This window comes from Gadus chalcogrammus, chromosome 21, assembly GCF_026213295.1.
Source record: "Gadus chalcogrammus isolate NIFS_2021 chromosome 21, NIFS_Gcha_1.0, whole genome shotgun sequence".
NCBI classification, from domain to species: domain Eukaryota; kingdom Metazoa; phylum Chordata; class Actinopteri; order Gadiformes; family Gadidae; genus Gadus; species Gadus chalcogrammus.
Genome location: NC_079432.1, coordinates 12,953,774 through 12,980,201, shown reverse-complemented (window position 1 = coordinate 12,980,201; position 26,428 = coordinate 12,953,774). Strand labels below are relative to the sequence as shown.

General features: G+C 45.0%; 1 protein-coding gene across 1 annotated transcript in view; it reads right to left on the bottom strand.

Moving 5' to 3' along the window:
• Window positions 1-1,670: 1,670 nt before the first annotated feature.
• LOC130374962 (uronyl 2-sulfotransferase-like) overlaps window positions 1,671-26,428 on the bottom strand; it is a 25,742-nt gene continuing 984 nt past the window's right edge. Inside the window, exons 3-10 of the mRNA XM_056581942.1 lie at window positions 23,940-24,018; window positions 22,840-22,883; window positions 18,988-19,143; window positions 12,981-13,060; window positions 12,093-12,246; window positions 3,050-3,147; window positions 2,645-2,802; window positions 1,671-2,337 (exon numbers count right to left, since the gene is read on the bottom strand). Of these exons, the coding sequence (XP_056437917.1) occupies window positions 2,012-2,337; window positions 2,645-2,802; window positions 3,050-3,147; window positions 12,093-12,246; window positions 12,981-13,060; window positions 18,988-19,143; window positions 22,840-22,883; window positions 23,940-24,018 (1,095 nt within the window). The 3' untranslated portion in view covers window positions 1,671-2,011. The remainder of the gene's footprint in view (window positions 2,338-2,644; window positions 2,803-3,049; window positions 3,148-12,092; window positions 12,247-12,980; window positions 13,061-18,987; window positions 19,144-22,839; window positions 22,884-23,939; window positions 24,019-26,428) is intronic.

The window sequence follows — 26,428 nt, the reverse complement described above, 5'->3', positions numbered from 1 at the left end:
TGGCCCTGAAACGATTTATCTCAGAGTGCTCCCCTCTCCTGATCAAACTCGAAGTGTATTTTATTGTTCCGGTTTGCTTCAGGCACTAAATTCACACTCACTCACACGTAAAGTGGTGGTGTTCACAGTTTCAGAATGACGACTCAGCATAATGGACAAGCCTTTAGCCCACATTATTGGGCTACACCTACTTAGTTACAGTGAGGTATTGGACCAGACGTCTCTTGGACCAGGGGAGGGATTGAGCTCAAACTCGTCACGTATGAATCCATCTCAATCGGTCCCTGAAATGCAAAATGTTCCTACTTAAAAAGTCGTCCTAGAAACCACTTGGAGAGTTGGGGACTGTGTTATTTGGCGACCAAAAGCTGGTGCTCAAGGACTTCAAATGTCCTTCATTTGTAGCTTCCTGTTCCCAGCCTCAGTCTCTGTAAGTGTGTCTTGAAGGGAGTGTTGACTTGGATGGAGTGTTTCAGGCTTGAATGGAGGTTGAGTGGCCATTAGTGGAGCAGGATTCAGCATCGCTACGCTGACCACTAGATGGTGAGAACCAAAATGAACCCCTCTCGTCTCCAGCTTGTCCACCAGGATTTCTTTATTTCCTGTTTTTTTAGTTTTTTGGCATTTAAAGGCATTTGTACATAAAACAACTTAAATACAATTCCTTAAAATCTTTGATATGCTTCAATTAGTTTTCATATCATGGGACCGATGGTAGATTATTACTCTTAAACTTGAAAAATCCATCCAACCGCCCCACAAGCAGTCTCTGCCCACCAACAGAAAAATATGACAAACAAATACGTACCTTAATTTAAACAGAACTTTCAAGAGCAATTCTACGCAAGAGGGAAATGGACGAGCTGCTAATTAATGTCATGATAAACACAGATATAATAAATACATCCCAAAATGGGTCATAGCATTGCATTGTAGAGAAGTTGGCAATAGTTTTGGCAAGTTCTTTTACTGATATTTAAAACTTTGGATTGAACTGAATTGGGCTTCATGCACTTTCTTCGCATTCATCCCTATAATTATTCCCCCAAAAATGGAAAAATTTCAAACACTTATACTCCATGACCTATCTTAAATACATGTAAAACACAATGTTGGTTTGGTCGAGTGTAATGATACTGCCGCACACAATTGGAATTCTCTGAATTCATAAATGCGTGCTTATCGTTCCGCCTCCCACTGAATCAAATACCATCATCCACAGGTGGTGTCACGACAGTTTTCAGAAAACACTGTAGGATGTGTCTTGGGATTTTCATCACAAACTGACTCCATGTGTCTTGAACTGTCCTGGATGATGAATAGTTTGATGGCACTTTTGATGACATAAAATTAGAAGCTTTACAGACCAGAGTCGAGAGGGAGAACCATTAAAAAAAGTACCAATATCAAAACAAGAAAATGCAAATATTCAACCAACCCTCTTATCTCGCAATGGTCGCAATCATCCTGTAATTTAGAATATTTCTCAACAGATTTGTCCCCATCCAGCATTCATCTCTCCTGGAGATAATAGAAACCGCATCTGCCTCAAATCCAACGAATCTCGCTCAGTGAGCTTGAAGGAACTTCAAAATGGCGTCGAGCCTTCCAAGTCCATTTCCATGGTCCCCCCGGCAGTTCATGAGAAACTGCAACCCCCCTCCCCCCACCCCGATCTATTCACTCCACACGTCCAGTCCTCGCCATAGAAAGAGTCTTTTTCCCACACACACACACACACACACACACACACACACACACACACACACACACACACACACACACACACACACACACACACACACACACACACACACACACACACACACACACACACACACACACACACACACACACACACCAACACTGAGCAACCGACCAACCCACCCACCACCAGGGTGATCCATTAAGGGGGGAGAACCCCCTCCACCCTGGTGTTCCGGCCCCTGTCCCACTAGTCCAGTACAGGCCCCCACACCCCGGGCCTTAGTCCGCCACGGCGCGGGCGTCCTCAGGGGTTCACCAGCCAGCTGGCGGCGTCCTCGAGGGTGGTGTCCTGCGCCTCCTCCTCCTCCTCCTCCTCCTCCTCTTCGTCGTCCTCCTCCGCCATGGGCTCGGGGGTGCGGAGGACTAGGTCCCGCAGGAAGTCGTGGGAGTAGGCGGAGGGGCGTGAGGCCGACTTGAGGCCGATCTTCTTCTTGGCCAGGTGGAACTGGTCGCGGACGAAGCCGTAGAAGTCGTACTCGTAGCGCATGCGGTGGTAGAGCACCTGCAGGGCCTCCAGCGTGGGCGTGTGCTTGCGCACCGTGCCCGTCATGTTGCCCGCCTTCTTGTAGTCTGGGGGGGGGAGGGCCGGTCAGTGTCGTAATCAGGAGATAGACCAGACTAAATATTTATACTTTAGACATTTTTTTAAACTCTACTCTTTTTTAAAGACACTTTTTCTTGTGTATTCGCTGCTTTTGGGTTCATTTTAATGCTTCGTGTCATTTTAAAGCTAATCTAACCACTGTGAAAAGTAATTAGTATATACTAGTGACTAATAATAATAAAAATAAGAACTTAAATGTGAATGTGTCACATATTATCTATCACAATGAGACAAGTGAAGCGATCCAGTGTGAAGAACAGCAGCGGTGCGTACCAGGGCTCTTGTAGATGTTGAGGACCCCTGAGAAGAAGTGGGGCAGAAGCCTCTCCAGCAGGAGCAGCACGTCCTCCAGCTCCTCCAGGATCCCCACCAGGAGGTAGTTCTCCAACACGTTCTGCTTGGCCCTCTCCAAGGCCCACACTCCTGGCTCCCTGGTCCAGAGAGGCGGAGGGACCACAGAGGGAGAGGGGACGATAGAAAGAATAGTAAACAGATGGGGGGGGGGGGGGGGGGGGGGGGGGGGGTTGACCGCCTAATGCTGCATATAATTGAGAACAATAACACGTAACCACCAACAGTCAAAAAATAAAGGGTTGACTTCGTAATTCTGCAAATAATTGAGAACAAAATCATGTGACCACCGTAGGATCTACTGCATCCTGGCTTGCTGTGCATTACCTGCATTGTGGATGCTGACCACAAAAGTAGGGGATGATGTAGAACATCCTGGGGTTGGAGCACTCTGGGTAGTTTTCTAAGATGCACACATTGATATCCTGAACAAAAAGACACAATCGAAGACACACAAAGATTAGGATCAGGCCCAGCAGTAGTGGTAGGATGAGCACGTGTAGTTAACTCGTTTCACGACTGTATTTCGATTGTAATTGCTTTCTAACTTCAGTAGGTGGAGCTCTTGAACAACACAGTAGTCACTAGGCTTAGTCAGAAAATGTAATGTATCCGCTCACGCCAGAGGTGGCCACCAGAGGGCACCCTGTCCCGTATGTTCTGAGTTTAACGATCTCATGATTACGGTCATGTCAAGACCTGCAGGTTTACACAAAACATAGCTTGGTCAAATGAGTTTGATGAACTCATTGCACTTCTTATCAAGACATGACAATCAAGATATCACTTTAAGGAGATTCAGTGGAAGATTGTTAAGGCAAATCTATGAGACAAAATTAGGCCCACATCATGTTCAGTGAGAGAGTGATAGCCTATTTATTCTTCTCAAACACAAACACACTGTATCATTATGTTTGAGATAACATTTCAAATGATTAATTCAAAGTATGCAATTCTTTACAATTAGTCACACTTCTTTCTTCTGTGCCTGGAGAAAAGTTTTAGGCTGTTTAATATGAACAATTTGATGCACTTTTTCATGTTTCCTTGTTAAATGACTCCCATGCAAGCAAGAGATCTTGAACCTTTAAGCCTCATGAAATTATCAACATTACTCAACAGGAACTTTTTTGCCCGTATTAACTTTTTTATTACAGGCATCTGAAATCAATGATGACAGTTCGAGAGAAGATTGAGGCTATTCAAAATTCTGAACACTTTTATACCTTTGTAACTGCAGTTGGCTGTCGCTTTGAGGAGTGATGATGGTTTTATGGGCCTAAACTAATCAATGCAAGCATCACAGGGGACAAAACCATGCTTGTCAGCCAGCAAGCCCAGGCGTCCACCTACGATCAAACATAATGGAGCGACTTTGGTTTGGCTGGTTTGGTTAGTGCTAGAGATGTGCAGTATTAATCGAATAGACGGCTTAATGTTGCTACCTTCGCAAGTCGGCACCAAATATAGCCCACTAGTCGGAAGAAATTATATATATTTTCTATGTAGACATATGCATTTGGGCCTTTAGCGTATATTGACCAAAGTTACACTGAAACGTACTGTATTCCTGGCAAAATGTAGCTATAAAAAAAAAAAACTACTAATGTTAACAATTTGTGATGTATACATAAACATTGGCCTGTTGACCCTCGAGGTAAATCAGTAGAAATTAGAACAATTTAAGATGACATCTCAAAAACGATGAGCAGTTTGGCAGTATTTTGATATGCTATAAAATGGAAATCAGGTTGTACGTTGGCTGTCTAAGAATAATCTGGTACAACCACTAGAATGGAGCAATGTGTGTAAAACACATTAAGCACAGGCCTGTGGACATTAAACCGTCAAACTAACATTGTTAACCGTCGCAATCCGTAGACAATGTGATCCTGGTCATTTAAAAAAACTAACTCAGCTCATCGGCGCATGGCTGCCCAAGACATTCTTCCACTCAGCTTTGTTGAAGGCAAAGGCCTCAATAAGTTATTAGAATATATCAAACGAGAATACATTGTGCCAGGAAGTAAAATGGTAGCTTCCACATTTGAGCCCGACCATAACGAAATTAAAGAGAAAGAAGAAGAGACACACAGAGAATTTGGCTGTGCTGCCATCAGCCATCAATGATGGATTAAAGGCGAACGCCATGAGCCTGCTGATCGGTTCATCCAAAAGACTGATGAGGCATTTCCATCACAGTGCTGACGCACTCCTTGATGGCAAATGAAACAGGAGAAAACAGGGCCTGCCTGAAACACATACAGTCCTGAAAGACACACTGGACTTCAGTTAGCGCCATGTTTGAGTGCATGAACAAAGGTGGGCCTTCACCGATGTTCTGTCTGAGCGAACAGTGACAAAAAACAACCCAATCTATTCTCCCCACTCCGGAGTCCCTTAAGAGTGCCCTGCTCTGAGTGGTGAGACGTACGTGTCAGTTTCAATGGCGTTCCCCGTTACCATGACTTCGCTGAACAGGTAATGTAATAGGCTAATATACAAGTTAACTTTAATTGAGTAGTATTATATAATTAATAATAATAGAAACAAAAACAAAAACATTTATAATGGGATCATCGTTCAATTGTTAGGGTTAGGGTTAGGGTTAGCTAACTCAGCAGGCAAGCTCAGGAGGGTAACAGAGTTCAAGAAAAGGTGGCAGCCTCATTGGAGTGACAGATACCCCCAACCGACAGATAAACCTGGGTGTGCGGCAGTACAGGCCTCTGCTCTGGGTCCCCGTCACAAGCACCTCCACTTTCCCCAGATGGACAGTCAACGGCACAGCGGTGAGATTGAATCCTGCTGTGCCGTATCACAGCTTCCCAGCGAAATGGGGACGAGGAAGATAACAATGGGGATGAAGAAAAGAAAGACCAAACTGAGGGCTCCACTCAACCAAAACGCCAGAAAACGTACCTAAATTCTTCCTTTGGGATGTCTACGGAGAGTCCACCGATCAATCAAAGGGCTGGAGCACAACCTGATCTTTCTCCGCAACATTGCTGTTGGCGCTGCGATTGAGGGATTTTTGTTTTGTTTGTTGACAATTGTGCTCAGTAAACGATGTTATTGGCTAGTAACACACAGCTGTCTTCTGAGTGTTTTCTTATTTTGAGAATAGTCGTTAAACAAAACGTTCACTGTTGAACTACAGTGAAATGAATCGCTACAAACATCTCTAGTTCCTATCTGTGATGTTGGGCTTGGCGAGCTCTTTGGCATACAGCTGAACTGAACTAAGGGACATAGCAGCAAACCTCTGGGTACATTTGTTAGGACAAATTATTTCCAATATGCTTGCAAAAGAGATCTGCTCACTCAGTTGAGTCATTTATTCCACACATAGGTTGGTTCAAAAGTCATGCAGAACATGTACTTGAGGACTTGATTTGAATGTTGCATTGAAAGAAAGTTAGCAATGGGTTGGTTGGGATGTGGCTCGGATTACAAAACTTAGTGTTTTATTAACACTTTTATAGATTAACTAGCATTTTAAACTCTTTAACACCTGGAATGTCTTTTACACCTTATTTAAACCATAATTTGTTGATTATATTTTCTGATAATTTCAGTTATTATTGCACAACCTTTTGCAACACTTTGGTTCAATAGTTCTCTGCTAGTCTGAGCAATAATTGGCCTGCCAGGAGAAATTCATTCGTTAACAGCGCCATAAACTGACTCTGTCGCCATTGTGTGCACAACAATCTTTGCTTTAGGGTTCGCACAGTGTCTTACTGTTCACTAGGGAATTATTTTTGCTTGCGTGGATGGTTGATCAAAAAACAAAAAACAAGCTGTTTATTTGAGTTTGGTGAGTTTATAGCTGTTGTAAATATTTTTAATTATATTCTGTTTTATAGTTCACTAAACATCTCAAATGAAATGACGACCATGTACTATAGGAATATTGCAAAACATGAACTTGATTTGTATGTTGCAATGAAACAATCGTTTGGCTGTGGTGCCATGCCTTAATTACGACGCCTCATTGTTCCGACGTCTCAATGGTCCGAAATATTTCGCATTATCGACATGCCACTATGCCGACGGTTCAATGTTCCGAAAACGGAACCCATTGGTCCGAAGGTCCGTTTGTCCGACTTTTCAAAAAGGAGGCGCATTAGGCAGACGGTTCAATACGCCGAATAGGCCAAGGCGCAATTCCACATGTGTGATTATGAAACCAAAAATAAAAGACGATGCAGGCTAAGTTCCAGCAGTGCACTTCACCAAGCCAGACTGTTGCTGTGAGCTTGAACGGTCACAAGAGGTGAATTTATGAAGCGCACGTTATACAAGGACTAATACTTTTCCCGTAAAGAAGTCAAACGGTGAGTGAAAAACAAATATTTTTTTTATCTTTAGTAGCTGTGTGTGGGCCTATAATATGTGTTGTTTACTGTGTTTACAGTGGGCTTTCAGCCTAAATAATTTCGCTGGTATTGATGTCTATGTTAACTTGACATTAACATTAGCTTTATTGGTTTGCAGAAAAACGGTTGGGTATTAAAGGGGTAGTTCGGAATTTTGGACATAGGGCCTGATTCCCAAGTTAGCCTTGGTGTTCTTTATCATTGGAGACAGTTTTCAACACATTTCATTTAGTCCTTCTAGTTGGAGAGTTTGCTCGTGCTAGGCTAGCGCACGGCAACGGGCAATACTAGCCTGCTAATAAAACAGTCTCACCCACTCCACAGTACACCCGAGGCAAATCAACTATAACACCAGACGGTCGATGTAAATGTCTGTGTTGATTGATAGAATACTGTTAGAAATAAAACCAACCTTATACCCCTTATACCACAAATACCCCTTTTAAGTTATTTTTTGTTTGGTCAAATGAAATACAGCCCAGTCTAAATAAATCTTTACTTACACTATAAATAGAACAGCCCCCGATCAGAGGCTTCTGGTGTGTTTGTGTGTGTGAGTTTGTGTGAGTGTGTCTGTTTGTGTACGTGGCAATGGAGGATTTTGCATTTACTTAAAGGTGTGTGTGAAGATGACCGGTAACTGGAGGCAGCACTCCAAGGCTCCAACAGCCTCTCATATAGACCATGCATACGGGTAAAACTGTACCAAAAGACCGGTTGATGATGACACAGAGTGTGTCAGGGCACACTGTTGATGGATGAATCCACAAGCGAGCCTCCAACGGGCCTTGACATTCCTTCACATCATTGACCACACATATCTTTACAGCTATTTAACACCTCGCAGAGGGGTAAATGCACGTAGTGTGTTCAGGGTAACGTAATGTACAGCTGGCCGGCCATTACACTAAATAAACCCTCACACTGTGCCGCATGACTGAAGGGGTTTATTTTGCGATAAGGTCCGGCTCGCTGCACATAAGTCTGCTTATTACACGGCTACTTACTAAAGAAAACAATGATTTGACCAAAAATATAACAACAAATAACAAAGTAGCCATGTACTAACTTCTGTTTGGAGCAACTGTTCTCCTGCTCTCTTTCATCTATTTGGAATTAATTTGATCCCAGTATAAAAATGTATCGCGCACACAATACTTTTTGCACCGCAACGTCTTGAATTCCCACCGTAGAGATTCCAAGAAAGTGGAGTGTTCAAACAGGGTGAATGTGTGTGTACGTGTGTGCTTGTGTGCGTGTATGAATGGATGTGTACGTTGCTGCATGTGTGTGTGCATATGAATGTGTATGTGCATGCATGTAGGTGCGTGTCTCTGAGGGTTCCTGAGAGTTTTTGAGCGGACATGCCATTGCATCTGCGTATTGTGGCATACATGTGTGTCTGTTTGTACAGGGAGGGAGCTATGGAGAGAGAGATGTGGGAGGTGGGAGGGGGGAGGGGAGGGGGCAAATGGAAAAATCTGGAACACAGTTTGTTCATTGACCCCCCCCCCTCTTAGGTACAGCAGTGCCCACGGTAGGCACAAGAGACCCGGTTCAGAATGCTGGATTTCAATGTCGGCCGAATATGTCCAGTCAGTCTAATGAACTATAATTGGTTCCAGGTGCACAAGTTTGTCCTGATAACATGACAACCCATGTTCTCCACAGAACCAGTTTCAGTTGAACTCCTCCCACCTCCTCCAAATTACCATCTTCTACCTTACGTGTGATTGATAGAGACAATGACCCCGTTGTTCTTCTTGGTCATGTTCTTTTATGCTACAAGGTGTTGTTTGCTTTTTGACTAGGTTTTATGGCTCTGTCTTTTCTGGCTGGAAGCCTCCAGTTGTCTTAATTGCGGTGTGTGCCTGGACTGCAGCTGGAACGTAAAGATGCGTCAGGTGACATAGCAGGTCCAGATAGGAATGAAGTGTGGTGGGCGGAGCTTACAAACCTGTAACTAAGGCAGAAGAAAGCTTACAGGGAGGTCAATTTATTCCATCATAGTGTCAATAGAATATCCTGGAGTGAAGGGTGAAAACTTTCCCGACATTGGGAATGTCCTGGGTCAAGGACAGCTATTTGTCCTTGTAGTCGCTCACTCACTCACGATCACACAGTGGGCCAACCCGCCTGCGGGCTTAATATCAGGCATATGGCTGTCAGGTGACCTCTGGGAAAGAGGGGATTTTGGTGTCCTTCTGACTGGAGTTCCGAAAGGCCCTCGCAATTGGGTTCAGTAACGTTTTCCCCGGAGTTTGTGACCTTCTGAGTTATGTCGTTTTTCGAAGAAGGGCCCCTCGCAGCTCCAGAAGTTGGTCCAGAAACCATGGCAACACATGTTATCTACCTAAACTTCACTAGTTTGAGTTGAAAATAATCAACTCCCCAAACGTCCCAAGAAACATCTTCTACCGTGCGATAAGTCAAGCCAATGACCAAGTTTACAGTTCATAGTTCTAACCTTTTTCATCTTCTCCATTAGAGTCCATAGAAAACATGTGTCGACTTTATTCTGCATTTGTACTTGGCTGGTTTATTTTCTGTCTGCAGGCCCGAAATGCCGTGCTTTGCTTCTCTTGTGTGATGCTTCGGCGCTCTTGTTCCGATCATTGTTCGGAACCATAATCAATCACTTATTGAGTGGGTGATTGATGTTGGCTCAACACTGCTGCGTCAAGACACATCAGACTTGTTTAGGGTTAGAGTTGCCCTGACCTGCCTTCTGGCTCGGCTGCCAAGACTGCATTGCACCAGGCAATCAGAGCACATCAACACTTACATAGGTAGGTGTTAATCAAGAGCTCCTGACATTAATATAATATTAATATTATAATTGTTTTGGACTGAAGCCTCGGCAAACATGCAATAAGAGAGGCAAAGAGAGAATAGCAAGTCCACACACACACACACACACACACACACACACACACACACACACACACACACACACACACACACACACACACACACACACACACACACACACACACACACACACACACACACACACACACACACACACACACACACACACACACACACACGATAGGTAACAAACAAACACAGGTAGAATCACATGCCATGTTTATGATGTGACAATATCCCCCATAGAGAAGGTGAGCCAGGCATTTCTACGGACTCTGGAAAGGCTGTGAGGGTCCCTTCTACAAAAAGGACACAACTTACATGGTCTCAAACTCTGGGCCAATTATTGCTGTACCTAATTGCGAAGGCCTGTCAAAACTCAGAATCCCCCCCCCCTCCCCTCTTTCCCAGAGATCAGCCATGTGCCTGTTATTAACGCGCAGGCCGGAAATCCAACTGATTAATTGTTAGGGAGGGAGTGAATACAAACAAACAGTTAACCTTTCTTGACCAAAAGCATTCCAAACGTCAGGAAGGTTTCTCATGTCTCCCCGGGCTTTGTTATGCCTTGGCCACAGGTACGTGAGCTGGCACTCTGCCCATCTCATCCCATTCTTATCACTTGCTAGATGTCGCCCTAACGCACCTTTAAGCACCAGCTGCACTCCATAACACACACACACACACACACACACACACACACACACACACACACACACACACACACACACACACACACACACACACACACACACACACACACACACACACACACACACACACACACACACACACACACACACACACACAAAACACAGCAATTAAACGGAACGGGGGCTTCAAACTGAAACAGACGGAGCCATAAAACCGCGTCAAAATGAAACGGCGAGACACTTATTGGCAGTGGTCTCCTCACTCTGAGCCAGGGTATTCTGGAGAGCACACAGGCAGACTGCGTGGCGGAGTATTCCGGGGATGAGATTGTGATGTGGTTAGACTCCAGTCTCGATGCCCGACAGGATCTTACTATCAATTTACAGTCTGTCTTCAGAGTAGGGCTGAACGATTTTAAGAAAAAATTGAAATTGCGATTTTTCTGGTAGAGATTGCGGTTTCGATTTCAACCACGATTTATTTTCTTTAAATCAAGTTTCAGTATAAATTAATATAACCAATGAATTCCATTAAGGTAATGCAATAATGAAAACTGCTGGCAACAGATTTCAAATGCAAGACTGTTTATTCAAGTACCTAAGAAACAACAACCAAAAAAGTCAAATAAAAAGGGAGCCCTCTTTCTTAAGTAAACTTGCTTCAATGGCTCATCAGCATCAAAATAATTGCACTTTTGTAAAAAAAAAATAAAAAAAAAAAAATTATAAAAAATAAAAAATTAAAAAAACCGCAGCTTTGACGATCCCAAAATCGTAATGCTTGAGATCGCGATTTTCGGTCGAAAACGATAGATCGTTCAGCCCTACTTCAGAGGATGCCATATGTAAAGATAATTACATCTTATTTAAAGACTTAGTAACCAGCACTATACACCAGGCAGACAGGCAGATATTGGCTTATAAATTATAAGCATAGGGTATAAGCTGGATCCTATAATATCTTTATCTATGTATTAGGATAGGCTTGTAAAAACGTTTTATTTCACTTGTCTTCCCTTAAGATACAAATGTATTATTTCCCTTGAAGATGTTGAATATCAGCAGCATCGCTACTTCTTTTAGTACATATTCATATAGAAATATGGTAAACACTGTTTGTATTTGATTTAGCATTTAACACTTGTCTTTGTTTATCCCCGTTTTCACGGGTGTGGTTTCTAAACAAGCCGTAACGGGTTTCGTCCTCCCCCGTTTCCTTTAGCTCGTTTGAAGACAAAAACACAAACTTGTTCCTTTTTAATTAAACTGACACACGTAGCGAACAAGGCCAGACAGGCAGCAGCCCCACAGAGTGATAGTCACCGCGGCAGACCGAGCGACAGTCAGATGGACCAGATCATCCAGAGAGATAGGGTCCAGTCATGTGTCAGACACCGCCACCCAGAGCTACCTTTAGCTCCTGCAGAGAGAGATGGAGAGAGACAGCGGGACCGAGCGCCTCACCAGGTATCTCTCGTCGTCCTTCATCCCCGGCGTGCGGATGAGGTGGTTCTGCTCCCCCCTCCAGTCCCCGAACCGCCGGAAGAAGTAGTTGGACAGGAAGCGGTTGATCGGGTCCCGGATTATGTTGATGTAGACGGGCTCCTCCACCCGAAACCTGGTGACAGAGGACGTTCGGTGTTCGATATCGCTAGCCTCATACATTATACATACATATATCTGTTTACATACATAAATATATCTATCATATTTGGGCCAAATTAAACTAATTCTGCTCTCCTAACTTTGCTGATTCACTTCGCCTCATTGGCTATATCCTAAGCAAATCGGAGTGCTTTTTACATTCCATAATCACTAACATTATTCCATAATCACTAACATCTCTAACATTTATTTGGCTTAGGCATTTTTTACGCTAAATACAAGGTGAACCTTAATGCATGTATATGCATTAAGGTTGTCATCGTATATGCATAGACGTCGTCATCGTCTCGCCGTCCCTCCCCGTTCTGTGATTGGTTCCCTATCTCAGGCGAAAATCGGATCCATGGAATCCAGGCTGTTTAGAATCAGAATCAGAATCAGAATCTCTTTATTGTCATTGCACAAAGTGCAATGAAATTGGGGTAGAGGCTCTCAAAATAAGTGCTTTTAAAACAAAAACTAAATGAGAAAAGTTTTTTGTTTTTTTTTAAATAAATATAGAATGTTAAAGAACTCGGCGTGAAATGAAATTCAGCGTGAAATGAAAATCGCGCACAAGGCAGCATGGGTATACCCAGGCTATAATACCGTTGGGAATTTGGTTAGATAAATGGAGAACTTGGGGTTTGAACTCTATATTTGAGGAGATCTGAAGGATGAAATTAATGGCACAAAGAAAACCATTACCTGGTGAAGTTGAGGAAGTGAACGTGCCGCGTGTAGAGGAACGGCTGTGGCATGTTGCTGATGTTCTTTATGAGATCCACCTATAAATACACACACACACATACACAATTTATATTCGACATTCAACAGTGTATTTGGGAACCAAGCCAGCTACCAAACACAGTGCAGGACTGAATATTCAGTAGGCTTCTGTGGAAAGGGTCTTAGTGGGAAATGTTTTGGTGAATCCATCACTTGTTATTTATCTTCATTTCGTTTTTTTTCTTCAAATGTCGAGTGAGCAGCAGCAGATCTATCTCCATTGTAGGGGCCAGTAGGACACGTCATGGTGGAAAATCAGGAGGCTCTGGCTGCAGCACTGCAGTGATAGAATGTAACTCAGACCATATGTCTCCTTTCAGCACTGAGGGGATATGGGGATGTGGAGGCTGAGGAGGGCTTACTGAAAACATTTAGAAACACACCATCCATGTCAAAAGACGCCGTCTGATTCAATTTCAGATGTCAGAATGATCGTTGTAAAATATTGTGTCTGACAGGTTCTTTGATTGTGGTCACGACTATTTCTGAGAATTTTGCAGAAATGGTCCCTAACAGTTTTTAGTTCCTCTAAAATATTTAGGAGCAATTACAGGGAAGTCTAGATTTTCTTTTTTGCTATAGTTTCAGATTTTACACACTGTAAATATCCCAGCCTCATGAAAGGTCACACAGTCTGAAATAACTCCACATCTAACATTCTACGTCTTTTCTTCCCAGTTTTTTCCGCCGACAATTCCAGGAAACTCTTATGGAAGACAAAGCTATCCCGGTTTTCCAGGTTTGGGAGGCGGGACCTGGCGCCACCCAGTTAGCCAATCAGGTGAGTCCTTGGAAAAGATACTACGTAGCTGTTTGACGTAGCAAAGCCGAATATACATTTCTACCCAATGTAATTTCAATTTTGCCCTATTGTATCCAAGGCCCCTACAACTCATGACTATCACCACAAAGACAAATGCTCGAACACTGTTTGCGGATGACATCAACCGTGGTATTCATAATCACAGCAAGCATGTCCACAAAGGCTAAAATAATGGCAAAGGCCATATAATGAACAGTCTGGCCTATTTTGCCACCACAAGACATTGTCTGGGCGCCAAGCAATTCATTCATTTAGTTTATTTCCATTTAGTTCATTCATGAGTGACACACTCAATCACAAAGATGACACACACAGGCCCTGTCTTTAAGTCCCCACGAGTCACCAACCAGAAGCTGAGTCACTTTGGATGCATATTATTTCCAAGAGCGTTACTGGCACTGCTGTACTGATCAGGAGCATTTTTGTACTTTATAATGTGTGCGGGTCACTCTTACGTCATAGCAGGACTATTCAGAAAGAAACTCTGATATTTGAGCGTGTTTATGTACACAGCCCGGTGCATCTATGGCTCCCAGTCAGATTTGGGCTTAACGCGACCCCCTGCCCCACCAGCTCCCCCCCCCCCCCCCCCCCCCCACCTCTCCAAACTCAGTACATTTCCACAAACTCACTTACTGAGGGAGATGTTTCTCCAAATAACTGAATGAAAAACCGATGAAATCAATGAATAGTTTCTCAGTGCGTGGTTTGATTTAGTTTTTGTTGTTTGTCCTTTTCGGGCTTCTTTTCATTTATCACACAGACCACAACCGTTGTGCCTCTGCCATTCACATACCGGTACCACGTGCATGTGTGTATATATCCGTGTGTGTGTGTGTGTGTATGTGCGTGTTCCAGCGCGGTTGCACCTCCCCTCCTTTCCCTTTTCAGTCCGTCTGGAAAATGGTGGGGGTGGGGCTGGGGGGCGGAGCGGCGGCTCAAGGGACTGAGGGAAAGTGAAGGACGGTCTGGGATTCCTAGCATACCAGCGCCACACCCCCTCCAGCCCCACCTCCACCTCCACCTCCCCACCGCCGAGCCCCCAGCCCACCGCTCTAGCTCCACACACACAGAGGCTCATCAAAGGGGAGACGGAGGGGGGGGAGACGGAGCTGGGCCCAGGGGAAGCTCCTGGCTGCTGCCCTCGCCTTCAACTGTCGCTCTCATGTGAAGCGGGGTAACACGACCAAACCCAAACGCGGCCAAAGAAGCTACAACCGAAATGGTTTGAAACTAATTGAACGAAAAAAAAACTCCTAAAAAATAAATACACTTGACAAACAAAGCTAAAATAAATACAGATATATCAAAACGATACAACAAACCCAGAACTAGAACCAACGACACATGGGGACCTATTCTAACGGTCTGAACCAAAGTGAGAAGCGCCAAGCGCAAGTAGCTTTGTGGGCGGTTCTATGGCGATGTTGCTATTTTTCCGCCTCATAAATGACTCTTGCGCCCGGTGCAAATCTAAAAAGGGTTGGTCTGAAGTAGCCTAACTACCGGTAGGTGTGGTTTGGGCGTAACGTGCAATAAACCAATGAGAGTGCCATCTCCCATCCCCTTTAAGAGCCATGAGCGCATTTGAACCTGACGAGTTGATATTATGACTTTTTTTTTTGTAGTTTGCGCGTTTGCAGTCTCCGATGAGACAGATGCATGACCACATGAATTTCAAACTTCAAATGGCTCTGTTTATGGCCAAGTAATATGGCCTAATTCACACATGGAATAGCGTTTTCTTCCACAACTTCAGTCCTCAAATAAATTTCAAAGAAAACTCAACACACATATGATATGCGGTAACTGTGGTTCGATTTAATGATGTACGCAATAAATTAACAAACATTGTTTCTTACCAGTAATGTATGCATTATCGTTATCGACTTGTGTTCCTAATATGCATGTGTCCCCCCTGTTAACATACATTTCCATGGACTGTATTATGCGTTACGTGTAGTTTGCGTGTGTTTAAACAGATGGACGCACACACGCGCGCCCGCATTCATTAATTATTTTACACATACACACACGCGCGCCCGCAATCATTCATTCTTCGTAACACTCACTCGTGGTAAAAAAATGTTTTCAAACGATCCAATACTCATCAATCCTAAAAGTTATGGGCTTGTATACAATGTCTGTGTCAAGAAAATATGTGTTTGCTGTACGGTGTTTGCAGATGCATTGATTTAAAAGTAGAACTTATCAACGCTGTATCAGCTGTTCTTTCCCAAATAATTGACCAAGAATGTGTGGCTAGGGAGATTAGAGAAGCAAAGTGTATGCGCGAGGTGCACAAGAAACATTATGCATGGGCCCTTAAAATAGCATCTGAACAATGCGCCACTGACTTTAAACCGGGTATTTCCTGGTTTGTGGCGCAATTGTTTTCTGAAACTGCAAAATAGCACCAGGGAACGTTTGCGCCAGAACACGCCTCCTCCTTTCGCCGAACCGCCCCTTGGGGCGCAAGATCATTCCCTAATTTACCGACGCGTGGCGGTGGAGGGAAAAGAACACTCTGCGCCAGTTGCAAACTAGCAACGACACATGTGTCAGTGTAGAAAGTAAATTGCGCCGGATGCAAGATTGGGCCCCTTATTCTTCTATGTTCTTCTCTGTATCTCCTTACACCTGACTGCTATTGACTGTGAAAACCAGAATGACTTCATCAGGGCCCTTGCGCGCAGGTCATGCAGTGATTTGTTGCATGTCGGGCCCCTCTGAAATACGCACAGTGCAGAAGTTCGCACAGAGTGTACGAACTGCGTGTCCACGCCCGTGTTGGGGCCAAACGGACACTATAAACAACACGGCCATGTCATTTCACATGCCACTGATATGTCAGACACATGCCACTAACAGTAGATCTGAGCTGTGTGTTGTTCACTAGTGACTCATTGAGTGCTTGAGGACGGGCAAACTATGTTTGAAGCAGTTGGCCCCCAGGGCCAGTGACTCAGGCTCCCTGGTTCACAGGGGCCCGTTGCGGCACTGCATCTGTCCACCAATAAGGATGTACATTCTAACCCCTTTTACTGAAAGGGGAAGCGATTTAAAAACACCAAACCAATTGTGTGGATGCACCACCGAAACACACAAAGACGGCCTGTTTTCGAAAGAAAAAAAAGAGTCTCAGGGTCCTGACACTATCAGTGGCCCCCAAGATGGCGGCGGGACTCTTCCACGTCTCGACGCAGCGTTCCAGCTGAATGAGGGAGCTCCACTGTTCGTCTGATGTAGCCCCAGCAGAAGGCACCAACTCTGGGCCAACTCATTAGCAGATGGCTGGGCCAGCCAGCAGGGAGAAAACCCACGTCACGCCATAGACAGCGGCTAGAGGCAAATGAGATCCCCTGGCTCTATAGTTAGCCAATATTGTGTAGGGATCTGCATAAATCAACACACACACACACACACACACACACACACACACACACACACACACACACACACACACACACACACACCACACACACACACACACACACACACACACACACACACACACACACACACACACACACACACACACACACACACACACACCGCAGATAGGGTAAACAAGCACTCGAAGGACCATTTGAAACACAGAGACAAAAGACCCCCAGGGTTCCATACAAGCACTCCACAGCACATGATCCTAACTTGTAAACATGTGTCGACTCGATACAGACACAAATGCTTACATGCGCGCGCACACACACACACACACACACAAGCACAAGCACACATGCATACATATGCTCAACACACGTTCACTCTATCACACACTCAGTCTGTAAGGATCCCAGGGCTGATTTCATCGCGACGGTGACGTTCTGAGGATAAATACGGTGTAATAGCATTCCGATGCGGTGCATGAGAGCCAGCTCTTCATGGTTTGATGAATGGGTAAACAACAAGCTGTTCCAATATTAGCTCTGACTATTCACATCACACCCATTGGCCCAGCGGTGGCTATGCATATACATCCATCTAACGGGGATCCGCAGACATTTATGGCTGGCTAGCTAGCTACCTAGCGCGTGTCTGTCATAAATGTCAGTCAAACACGGATTAATGTTGCACTGGTGCCTCCGGGGTTGAATGACAAATGACAATCGGTTCCCATGGTCTATTATTACTTTTAATGGCTTATTGGAAACATGTTTTTGGAAAACATTGTTTACAGAAAACATCCCCATTGGGGACGGCATCAGAGCATACAGACGGTTATGATTATCGTTCTAATCCCTTTAAATCATTCCACGTGTTTTGAAACCCTTCACCCCCCCCCCCCCCAGCTGACCTGTAACCCTGGCAGTGAGCACCGTGCCACTGCATAAGGCCCCGGTGCTTCCCTTCATTGTTCTTTGAGAGCTTTAAACGAAGGCAGCTCCCCCCTCTATAAAGCCTCACGCTGAGATTCCTCTGATGCTCAAGGAAGCAATAAAACTGAGATTCTACATGGGCTGGCCCAGCCCAAAATAGAGAAGCAAGTAGCTAGGGCCAAATGGATCCAATCTGTTACTTATTTGCTTACACACAACAAATAATACCATCGAAGTTGAAGGCCACATTGACTATTTTGTAATTCACTTATTTTGTCAAAGGTTTTAAGAACTTTATTATGGGAACCGTTGCACTTTTGCACTTATGATTGATGCATGTACTACAATCTCATCATAAATCTCACAAGGTCGATTTCCCACCACACCTTGCGCAAAGTAGTTTGGAAGCGCAATAACTGCCTCCAGTCACTGTACTTAAGCCTTACTGACTCACCGGCGTGGGTGATATGTGGGACGAGCTGAAGTGTATACATTTCCGCTGAGTGAGGACATTGATTTCTAACCCTGGGGTGGGGACCCCACTTGGAACTAGAGATTGCTGGCTTATGAGCTGCAGATATTTCTGGGCCTGTTTTTTTTTCAAGTCCAACATGTTTAAAGGCCAAACGCACTCTTTGTCCTGGTCTGGCTGTCTAGTGATCCACAGCCACAAACCAAAGAAGGCTTTTGTTTGATTGGGTTAAAACGATCGGGAATCAGAACAACAAGGTGAGAAGATGTTTAGGCGAGTCACAGTAACGTTACAGCGGGGGGCCACACCCACCTGTTCGTGCTTGGTGAGGCGGGTCCGGTTGTGGATCTCCGAGGAGACCAGGTTGAACTGGTGCTTCTCCGACAGCAGCCGCAGCAGGATCAGCACTGTCCGGCTGCCACACTTCCCCACCCGGTTATACACCACCTGACTCGGGAACGGCAGCACCTGGACGCACGCACACACACGCACACGCACACACACACACACATGCACACACACACATGCACGCAGATGCACGCACGCACGCACGCACACGCACACACACAAATATCAATCACACAACACCAGACAAACAGAGAGATAAAAGGAGGGAAAATGAGAGCTCCACCAAATGAAATCACTTTGTATCTGTTACCTTTAATCCCTGCAAGCTTGTGAGATGAATGTGTTATACAATGATATATAATACAGAACACATTGGATGATGCATCATTTTTTAATTCATTTCATTTTGTTCGGCAAAACACTTTCTTTGTGTTTTGTTGTGCAGGCCACCCAGCGATGAAGTCTAAATAGTGTGAGCCTTTTGGAACCAATGGAACGACAAATAGCGCGATGGAGGCAAACACAGAGGAATGAGTTTGAGGACGATAACAGCGATTTAAATTGTGTAAGAATATAACTATGACCTTCTTTCTCCAACTTATTTCCAGTTCTAACCTGCCTAATCTGCCGTTAACCTCTGATCTGTTGTCGTGCATTCAGCCCGAGGGGCATCACACACACACACACACACACACACACTTCCCTATGTCGTTAATGAGACGATATGACTCAATGTTTGCGCTGAATAGATTTTAGCCTTGACGAATGCCTTTGTTTTGGAGTCATCAAACACCCCCCCCCACACACACACACACACATAGTGTTTCACCATTCAAAGCATGTGTGTTATTGCTGTCGACTTAGGAAGGCAGGGCTGATTCTACATGTTTGAAAAGGAGGAGGAGAGAATGTGTGGGAACAGGTGTGTTGAACACATGGAGGTTGGCCAACCAGCCCTAAGCCGCTTCTTAGAATGACCCGCACTGTCTGCTTTCAGTGTGGACCAAGGAGGTTAGTTGAGCCATGAGAAGTAGGATGCCTTGGGCAGAGGAATAGAGCTGTATGCATGTGTTTTGATGTTTTTGTGCCTGGATTACTGCTATATGATGAGCTGATTGTGTTTTTGCTATTGACGGACCTGAATGAGATTTATGTAACATGTAACTCTGCATCAGAATGAGCCAATGCTTTCTCTATGGGACTGTTTGATGATGGATAACAGAGAAATTCTGTCTGCACCGTTTCAGCACGTCACATTTGGAATCCACCAAAAAAAGTTGTCGGACCAAGATATAGTTATCAATGACATGTTTCCTAGCCAATCAAGCGCAGACAAAAAAAAAAAAACGGATGCAAAACGTTTGTCAGACTTTGACCCGGCGCGCCAACGCCTTGCCAATGTGGTCAACCGCACTGACAAGAAAAACATCAGACGTTTGGAAGTAGGCCTATCATTAAATACATAAGAAACAAATGGTCTGTGACAGCAATCATTCATAAAGTAAAGTCTCTTGCAGCGACGATATTAATAGCAACCAATCTTTGGGGAGACCCGGAATGGGTGGCTTTAACCGACTGGCAGTAGATTTACAGACTGCTTACACTCTTGACAGTTTAACTGCTTTCGGGAAGGAGAGGCTGGGAAGGCCAGGGGTTAGGGGGCCTGTGCTTGACCCTTTCAGACAGGTGTGTCATTATCTCCCATGTATCTGATCCTGACCTCGGCTGGGGCCTTGAATCGATGTGTGTGTCCCTGCTAGTGGGAGGGAACCATTTTATGCCATCCTAGTATTTGCATGTGTTTTTCACATTGACATGTAATGTATTTAGCAGACGGGTCGTAGCCGAATTGGCTTTCAGGCGTTTGCTGTGATTGCTCGTAGCTTACAAGTCAGTGTTTGAGGAGCTACGTTCAAACTCTCTATCCCACCCTCGCAGCAATCCCAGCTTGCTAAAACAAAGTGCACATCTCGCTGAAGTCTTAGCGGAAGTTAGGGAAACTTATGCTTGAAGATAGGACATTCTTTTAGCAATGAAAAGAGAAAGCTGAAGAACAAACACCAAACTATTCTGATGAGGGCGTGCTATCTTTATGTCATCGCAGATTCTAGAGTGCGTTTGTGTGTACGGGTCTCTGTGTACGTGTGTCCTAACTTGACCAGGAATTTGTCATTCTCAGCCCCCCCCAACCCCACCCCCTGTGATGTCCTAATGGGGGAGAACACTATCAACCAAAGGGTGAATAAACCAACACACAACCATATTAGATCATGTTTTTTGCTTGTTTTACTTTGTAGTTTGTTAAGTTAATGAGTTTAATGCTGGGAAAAGCGTAGCAGACAGTGAGCTGTTTGTTTGCCTAGCAGTCTGATTGCTGCGCGGCCTGCCAAGTCTCCACAGACTCCTCGGCCAATCACAATAAAGCAGGCTGATGATAAACATACCGTGTTCGCAGGATAGCACTTCCTGCTGATGATAAAAGTTAAAAACTCTAAATTCAGCCCGCTGTGTGTTGTAGAGTAAAAAAAAAACTCTCTCACTCTCTCTCTGGCCTTACGTTAACTGAAGTTTCTATGTCATTTTCTTTTGTGTGCATTTGTCTGTGTGTGTGTGTGTGTGTGTGTGTGTGTGTGTGTGTGTGTGTGTGTGTGTGTGTGTGTGTGTGTGTGTGTGTGTGTGTGTGTGTGTGTGTGTGTGTGTGTGTGTTCTGTATTCATTTCTGTGATTAGGGTTCTGTTGCACAATGTGCTGTTTGACCCCAGGATTCTCTCAACATCTAATAGCTGTGGGACATAAAAAGTTGTTCCTATAAATATAATGGGCTTTTACACACATCTGCTCAAGTTTTTGGTTTGTCTTTTAACTTTTAAAAAGAAGTTAGCGCTTTCAGCTAAGGCATGAGCCTAGGTGTCCGGAGGAGCTGACGGGGCCTCAAGTTAATAAGCAGCTATTGAGGCATTAAACATCTAGTGAGAGTCCATTTTCTTATTTGGCTTCTATGTGGCCATGAACAGTTCCATAGCTGTGATATTTCATTCAGATGGCACCTGCTTGGAATTCCAGCCATTTCCCCTTGTCAAGCGGTGAGCCTATGGCTACTGTTCCAGGCGAGTCGGCCAACGTAGCTGCAGACAATAGGCACTCGTGAGCAAACCCACTCCAGGCAGCCCCACAGACCGTCAACAAACCAATTGTCGGCAAACGTTTCTTCCCGAAATGTAAACTACTGCTTCAGTCAATCTATCAAAACTCAAAGAGCCTGAAGGAAACGGTGGATTAAACACAATGATTTAATAAGAAGAGTTAAACACTGGCTTCAAATAGATCAAGATTCAAGCAGGCCCAAACAAAGTATCGAAAGAAAGAAAGCATTAAAGAGAGCAGAGACATGCAGCTGGCTGAATACAAGGATCCTGTGTCAGCCCCCTGCGTGTGTGTGTGTGTGTGTGTGTGTGTGTGTGTGTGTGTGTGTGTGTGTGTGTGTGTGTGTGTGTGTGTGTGTGTGTGTGTGTGTGTGTGTGTGTGTGTGTGTGTGTGTGTGTGTGTGTGTGTGTGTGTGTGTGTGTGTGTGTGTTTTTTTTCACTGGCGCTCTGAATCCTTGTCTGGTAGAGATTGAGAGCAAGTTCGTACAAAGTTCCTTCACACAGCAAACTCCTGTCATCTTTGGTCAGAAGTGACCTGGGTTGTGCGTTGGGAAGGGGAGGGGGCTCGGAGGAGAGCAGATAGATAATATATGTGGATAAAGGACAGCCGTAGCATTTAAAGCTAAGGAAGAAGAGTGTATGGGGACTGGGGGGGGGGGAACAGATACTCACTCTGGCTACTGGCGGTCCATGGTCATCCTGGAACGTGGATTCACCTGCAAAGGAACAGAAAGGAACATGGTATCAAAGACCTTGCAGTACAATTCTAGCTAAATACATTCTTTAGTAAAACTAGTTTGATTGGTAGTGCTGCTCAAATGCGGTTCATTGAACTTCTAGCTTCAACAATAGCCCAACAAACGGTCAACAGATATCAAACTGTGGTCTTCCACCGCACCCCTGCAAATCGATGTACGGGTGTGACACAGAGCACGGATGTGTCAATCCACACAGCGGGACTATCAGACCCCTCGGGACCCCGCACAGGGGGGTGGCTGAACCGGACCAGACTCCACGGTTCACTTTAAGATCCGAGCCCTTCCAGCTGTAAGCAGATAGCCGCCCCCTCCTCCTCCTCCCCCTGCCCCCCGCATCACATCCTACTTCCCACTGGGCTTTATTTCACAATCACCCATGCTGAACCTCACCCCAACCCCCCCCCCCCCTCGCCCACACACACACACACACACACACACACACACACACACACACACACACACACACACACACACACACACACACACACACACACACACACACACACACACACACACACACACAGTGCCACTCTCTCTGTACAGCTGCACACAGCGCTGCTGTGGATGTGAATGGAGAACGAGTTACGGTGCATTTATACAGTATATCCATCCACCACTGTGGGGGGAGCGGGAAACAATGGGTCTCTTTCAAGGACCGAGAACCCCCCCCCCCCCTCGGCTCCCACCAGAGGATCTGGGCGTTCTTTTCAAGCCTGCGCCTTTTCCATTTGAGTCAAATGTGTGTGTGCGTGTGTGTGGACTCCAAGCATGCAGGCCCTTTCTTTTTCAACGCTAAGCCTGTCCAGACACACTGACACGCTATACTTCTCACCACCACTAGGAATGCAGAGAGAGAGAGAGGAGAGAAGAGGAGAGAGGAGGAGGAGAGAGAGAGAGATAGAGAGAGAGAGAGATTGAATGAACACATCAGAAGAGAATGTATCATTGAGGAGCAGAAATAGGTCCTGCCAGAGGGAAAGTGCGAGATAAACATCACACACACATATATATTACCAGACGAATTGCTTCCCTTCTCTGGCAGAGAGAGCTTTCCTTGCGCCGCATGGCCGAGGGGAGCTGATATATGACCGTTCTGGTAGCACATTTGTAAGACTTTCAAAGCACTGTTTATGCTCCCCGACTCCATAGTTGCGGCTTTGGCCTTTAGGCAATTAGTCTTGCACTCTGAGCCAATCTGCAGCGGTTTGGCCTGCTATCAGCGTCACACACACACAGACACTCTATACGTCTACAGTAAGTGAACGGAGCAAGTGCGTCGTGCATAATGAGGGTCAAGTGCAATATATAAAAGTTGACACGCCGATGCTGATTAATTCAACAGGGTTGAGTGTCGATGAATGGAGCCAGCTGCACTGCAAACACCCCCTTAGGTGTACACACACACACACACACACACACACACACCACACACACACACACACACACACACACACACACACACACACACACACACACACACACACACACACACACACACACACACACACACACCACACACACAACACACACACACACACACGCGAGCGAACTGGGGCCAATCCCGGATGAGGGACTTGCTCAATATGGCCTCCAACAGAGGATGGTTCCAACTTACTGTGTGTGTGCACGTGCGTGCGTGTGTGTGTGGAGTGTGGGTTTTACACCAGTAACCCCGTCCAGTGGGTTAGACAGATCAAGTCGATCGGTCTTCAAATCTGTTCCGAGGTGGTTTTAGCACATGATTTGACAACATGATTAAACTGAACAAAGAATTGCTACTGTCTCTTACCTACTGGCCAATAAATAGGTGAGGAACTGATAGAATACTTTGGATTAACCGTCTTCAGTGTTCCAACCTTCTAGAAATTAAGGAAATGTTCAATCCTCTTGTAGTTGTAGTTGATTTGTGAAATGTTGATCTGCAATTGACTAATGAGACTTCACGGAATGTCAAATACAACCCAGTATTTTTATATCTGATGATTTATTTTGTGCGAAATGGGTGTTTGTTGGTGTTTGTGTGCGTGTGTGTGTGTGTGTTTCTGCGGATGCAACGTGCCTTGTGTGTGAGGGTACTGCTAATTGGAGTCATGAGGTGTGCATACACATGTAGCTAATTAGTTAATTGGATTAGTGTGTCACAAGATCTACCGACCAGCCACTGGCAAAGGTCTGGCACAGTTTGTTCAATTCACCCAATGCATGACCTGCCAAAATGTTTAACAAGGTTCACTTATTAACAAAGTGATGTTTTATCCCTTGACATAAGAAATTCAGAGGTCCTAAAAAAATTGCTAGAACCAACAACATCCAATATGTTTCCATCTTAATACTAAACAAAGGGAGACATTTAATTATGATTACATGATACACCGAGGCAGAGAGAGAAACACTACTTTGATTCAACGCGAGTGCGGTGAAACTCCTATTAAGGCCTCAAAACATTCTTCAGTGGATTTATTTCTCCTTGTTGGCAGTGGACTCCCCAGTCAGGAATGCTACATTACGTTCGTAAACAGGTATTTAGAACGTGGCGTTTCATACGCCGTATGAAATTGGTGACTGTCTGGGCTGAGCGAGGGTCAAGGAAGAGACGTATCCCAGAATAGGTTTGAGATGCTGCAGACAATAAAACACACACACACATAACAGGAGTAGCGGTGAGGGCTGCAGGGCTGAGAGGCAGAGAAAAGCACTGTGGTTTCTATGGCCCTAGCGCGAGGTGGCAGATTCAGAGCATTGTGGACAAGTGCAATGAGATGATAGGGTTTCTCTTCACCTCTCTGATGATTCGTTTGTTAACCATATATCTTTATCGTTTGCATGCGTGCCACGCCACGGTGTGCGTGTGTGAGGATGTGAGTGGGATCACATATTCTTAGCCGTGTTTGTAAACGATACAAGTGCAGCCCGCCCCAGCTGTGTGTAACACACCAGTCACACATCAACCCAAGCCTATAGTTTAACATCTGACCGTGCTATATTACAAGCCTGGCTCTACTAAAATAGAGGCCATATGCAAATGAGGTAGTCGGTGAGCATAAACATTTGATGTGGTTCTGTGTGTGTGTGTGTGTCTGTGTGACCATGAGTATATGGATATATGTATACATTTTTTGGACGCTGTGTGCACGTAGCTTTGCATGAGTGTGTACGTCTGTGTGTGTGTTCGTGTGTATGTGTATGTGTGTGTGCGTGTGAGAGTGTGACAATGTGTGTGCATGTGTATGTGTTTATGTGCATGAGTTTGTGTGTTTTGTGCATGAGTTTGTGTGTGTGTGTGTGTGTGTGTGTGTGTGCGTGTGTGCATGTGTGTGTTTGTGTGTCGTGCACATGCGTGTGTGAGCGTGTGTGGGTGCACGTTTGTGTTTCGTGCACACGTGTGCACACTTGTGTGAGCCCATGCGCGTGTGTGCACGATCGCCGTGCACACCTTTGTGTGTGAGCATGTGTGCATACACATTTGTTGTGTGTCTTGCACATGTGTGTGTGAGCGCGCGTGT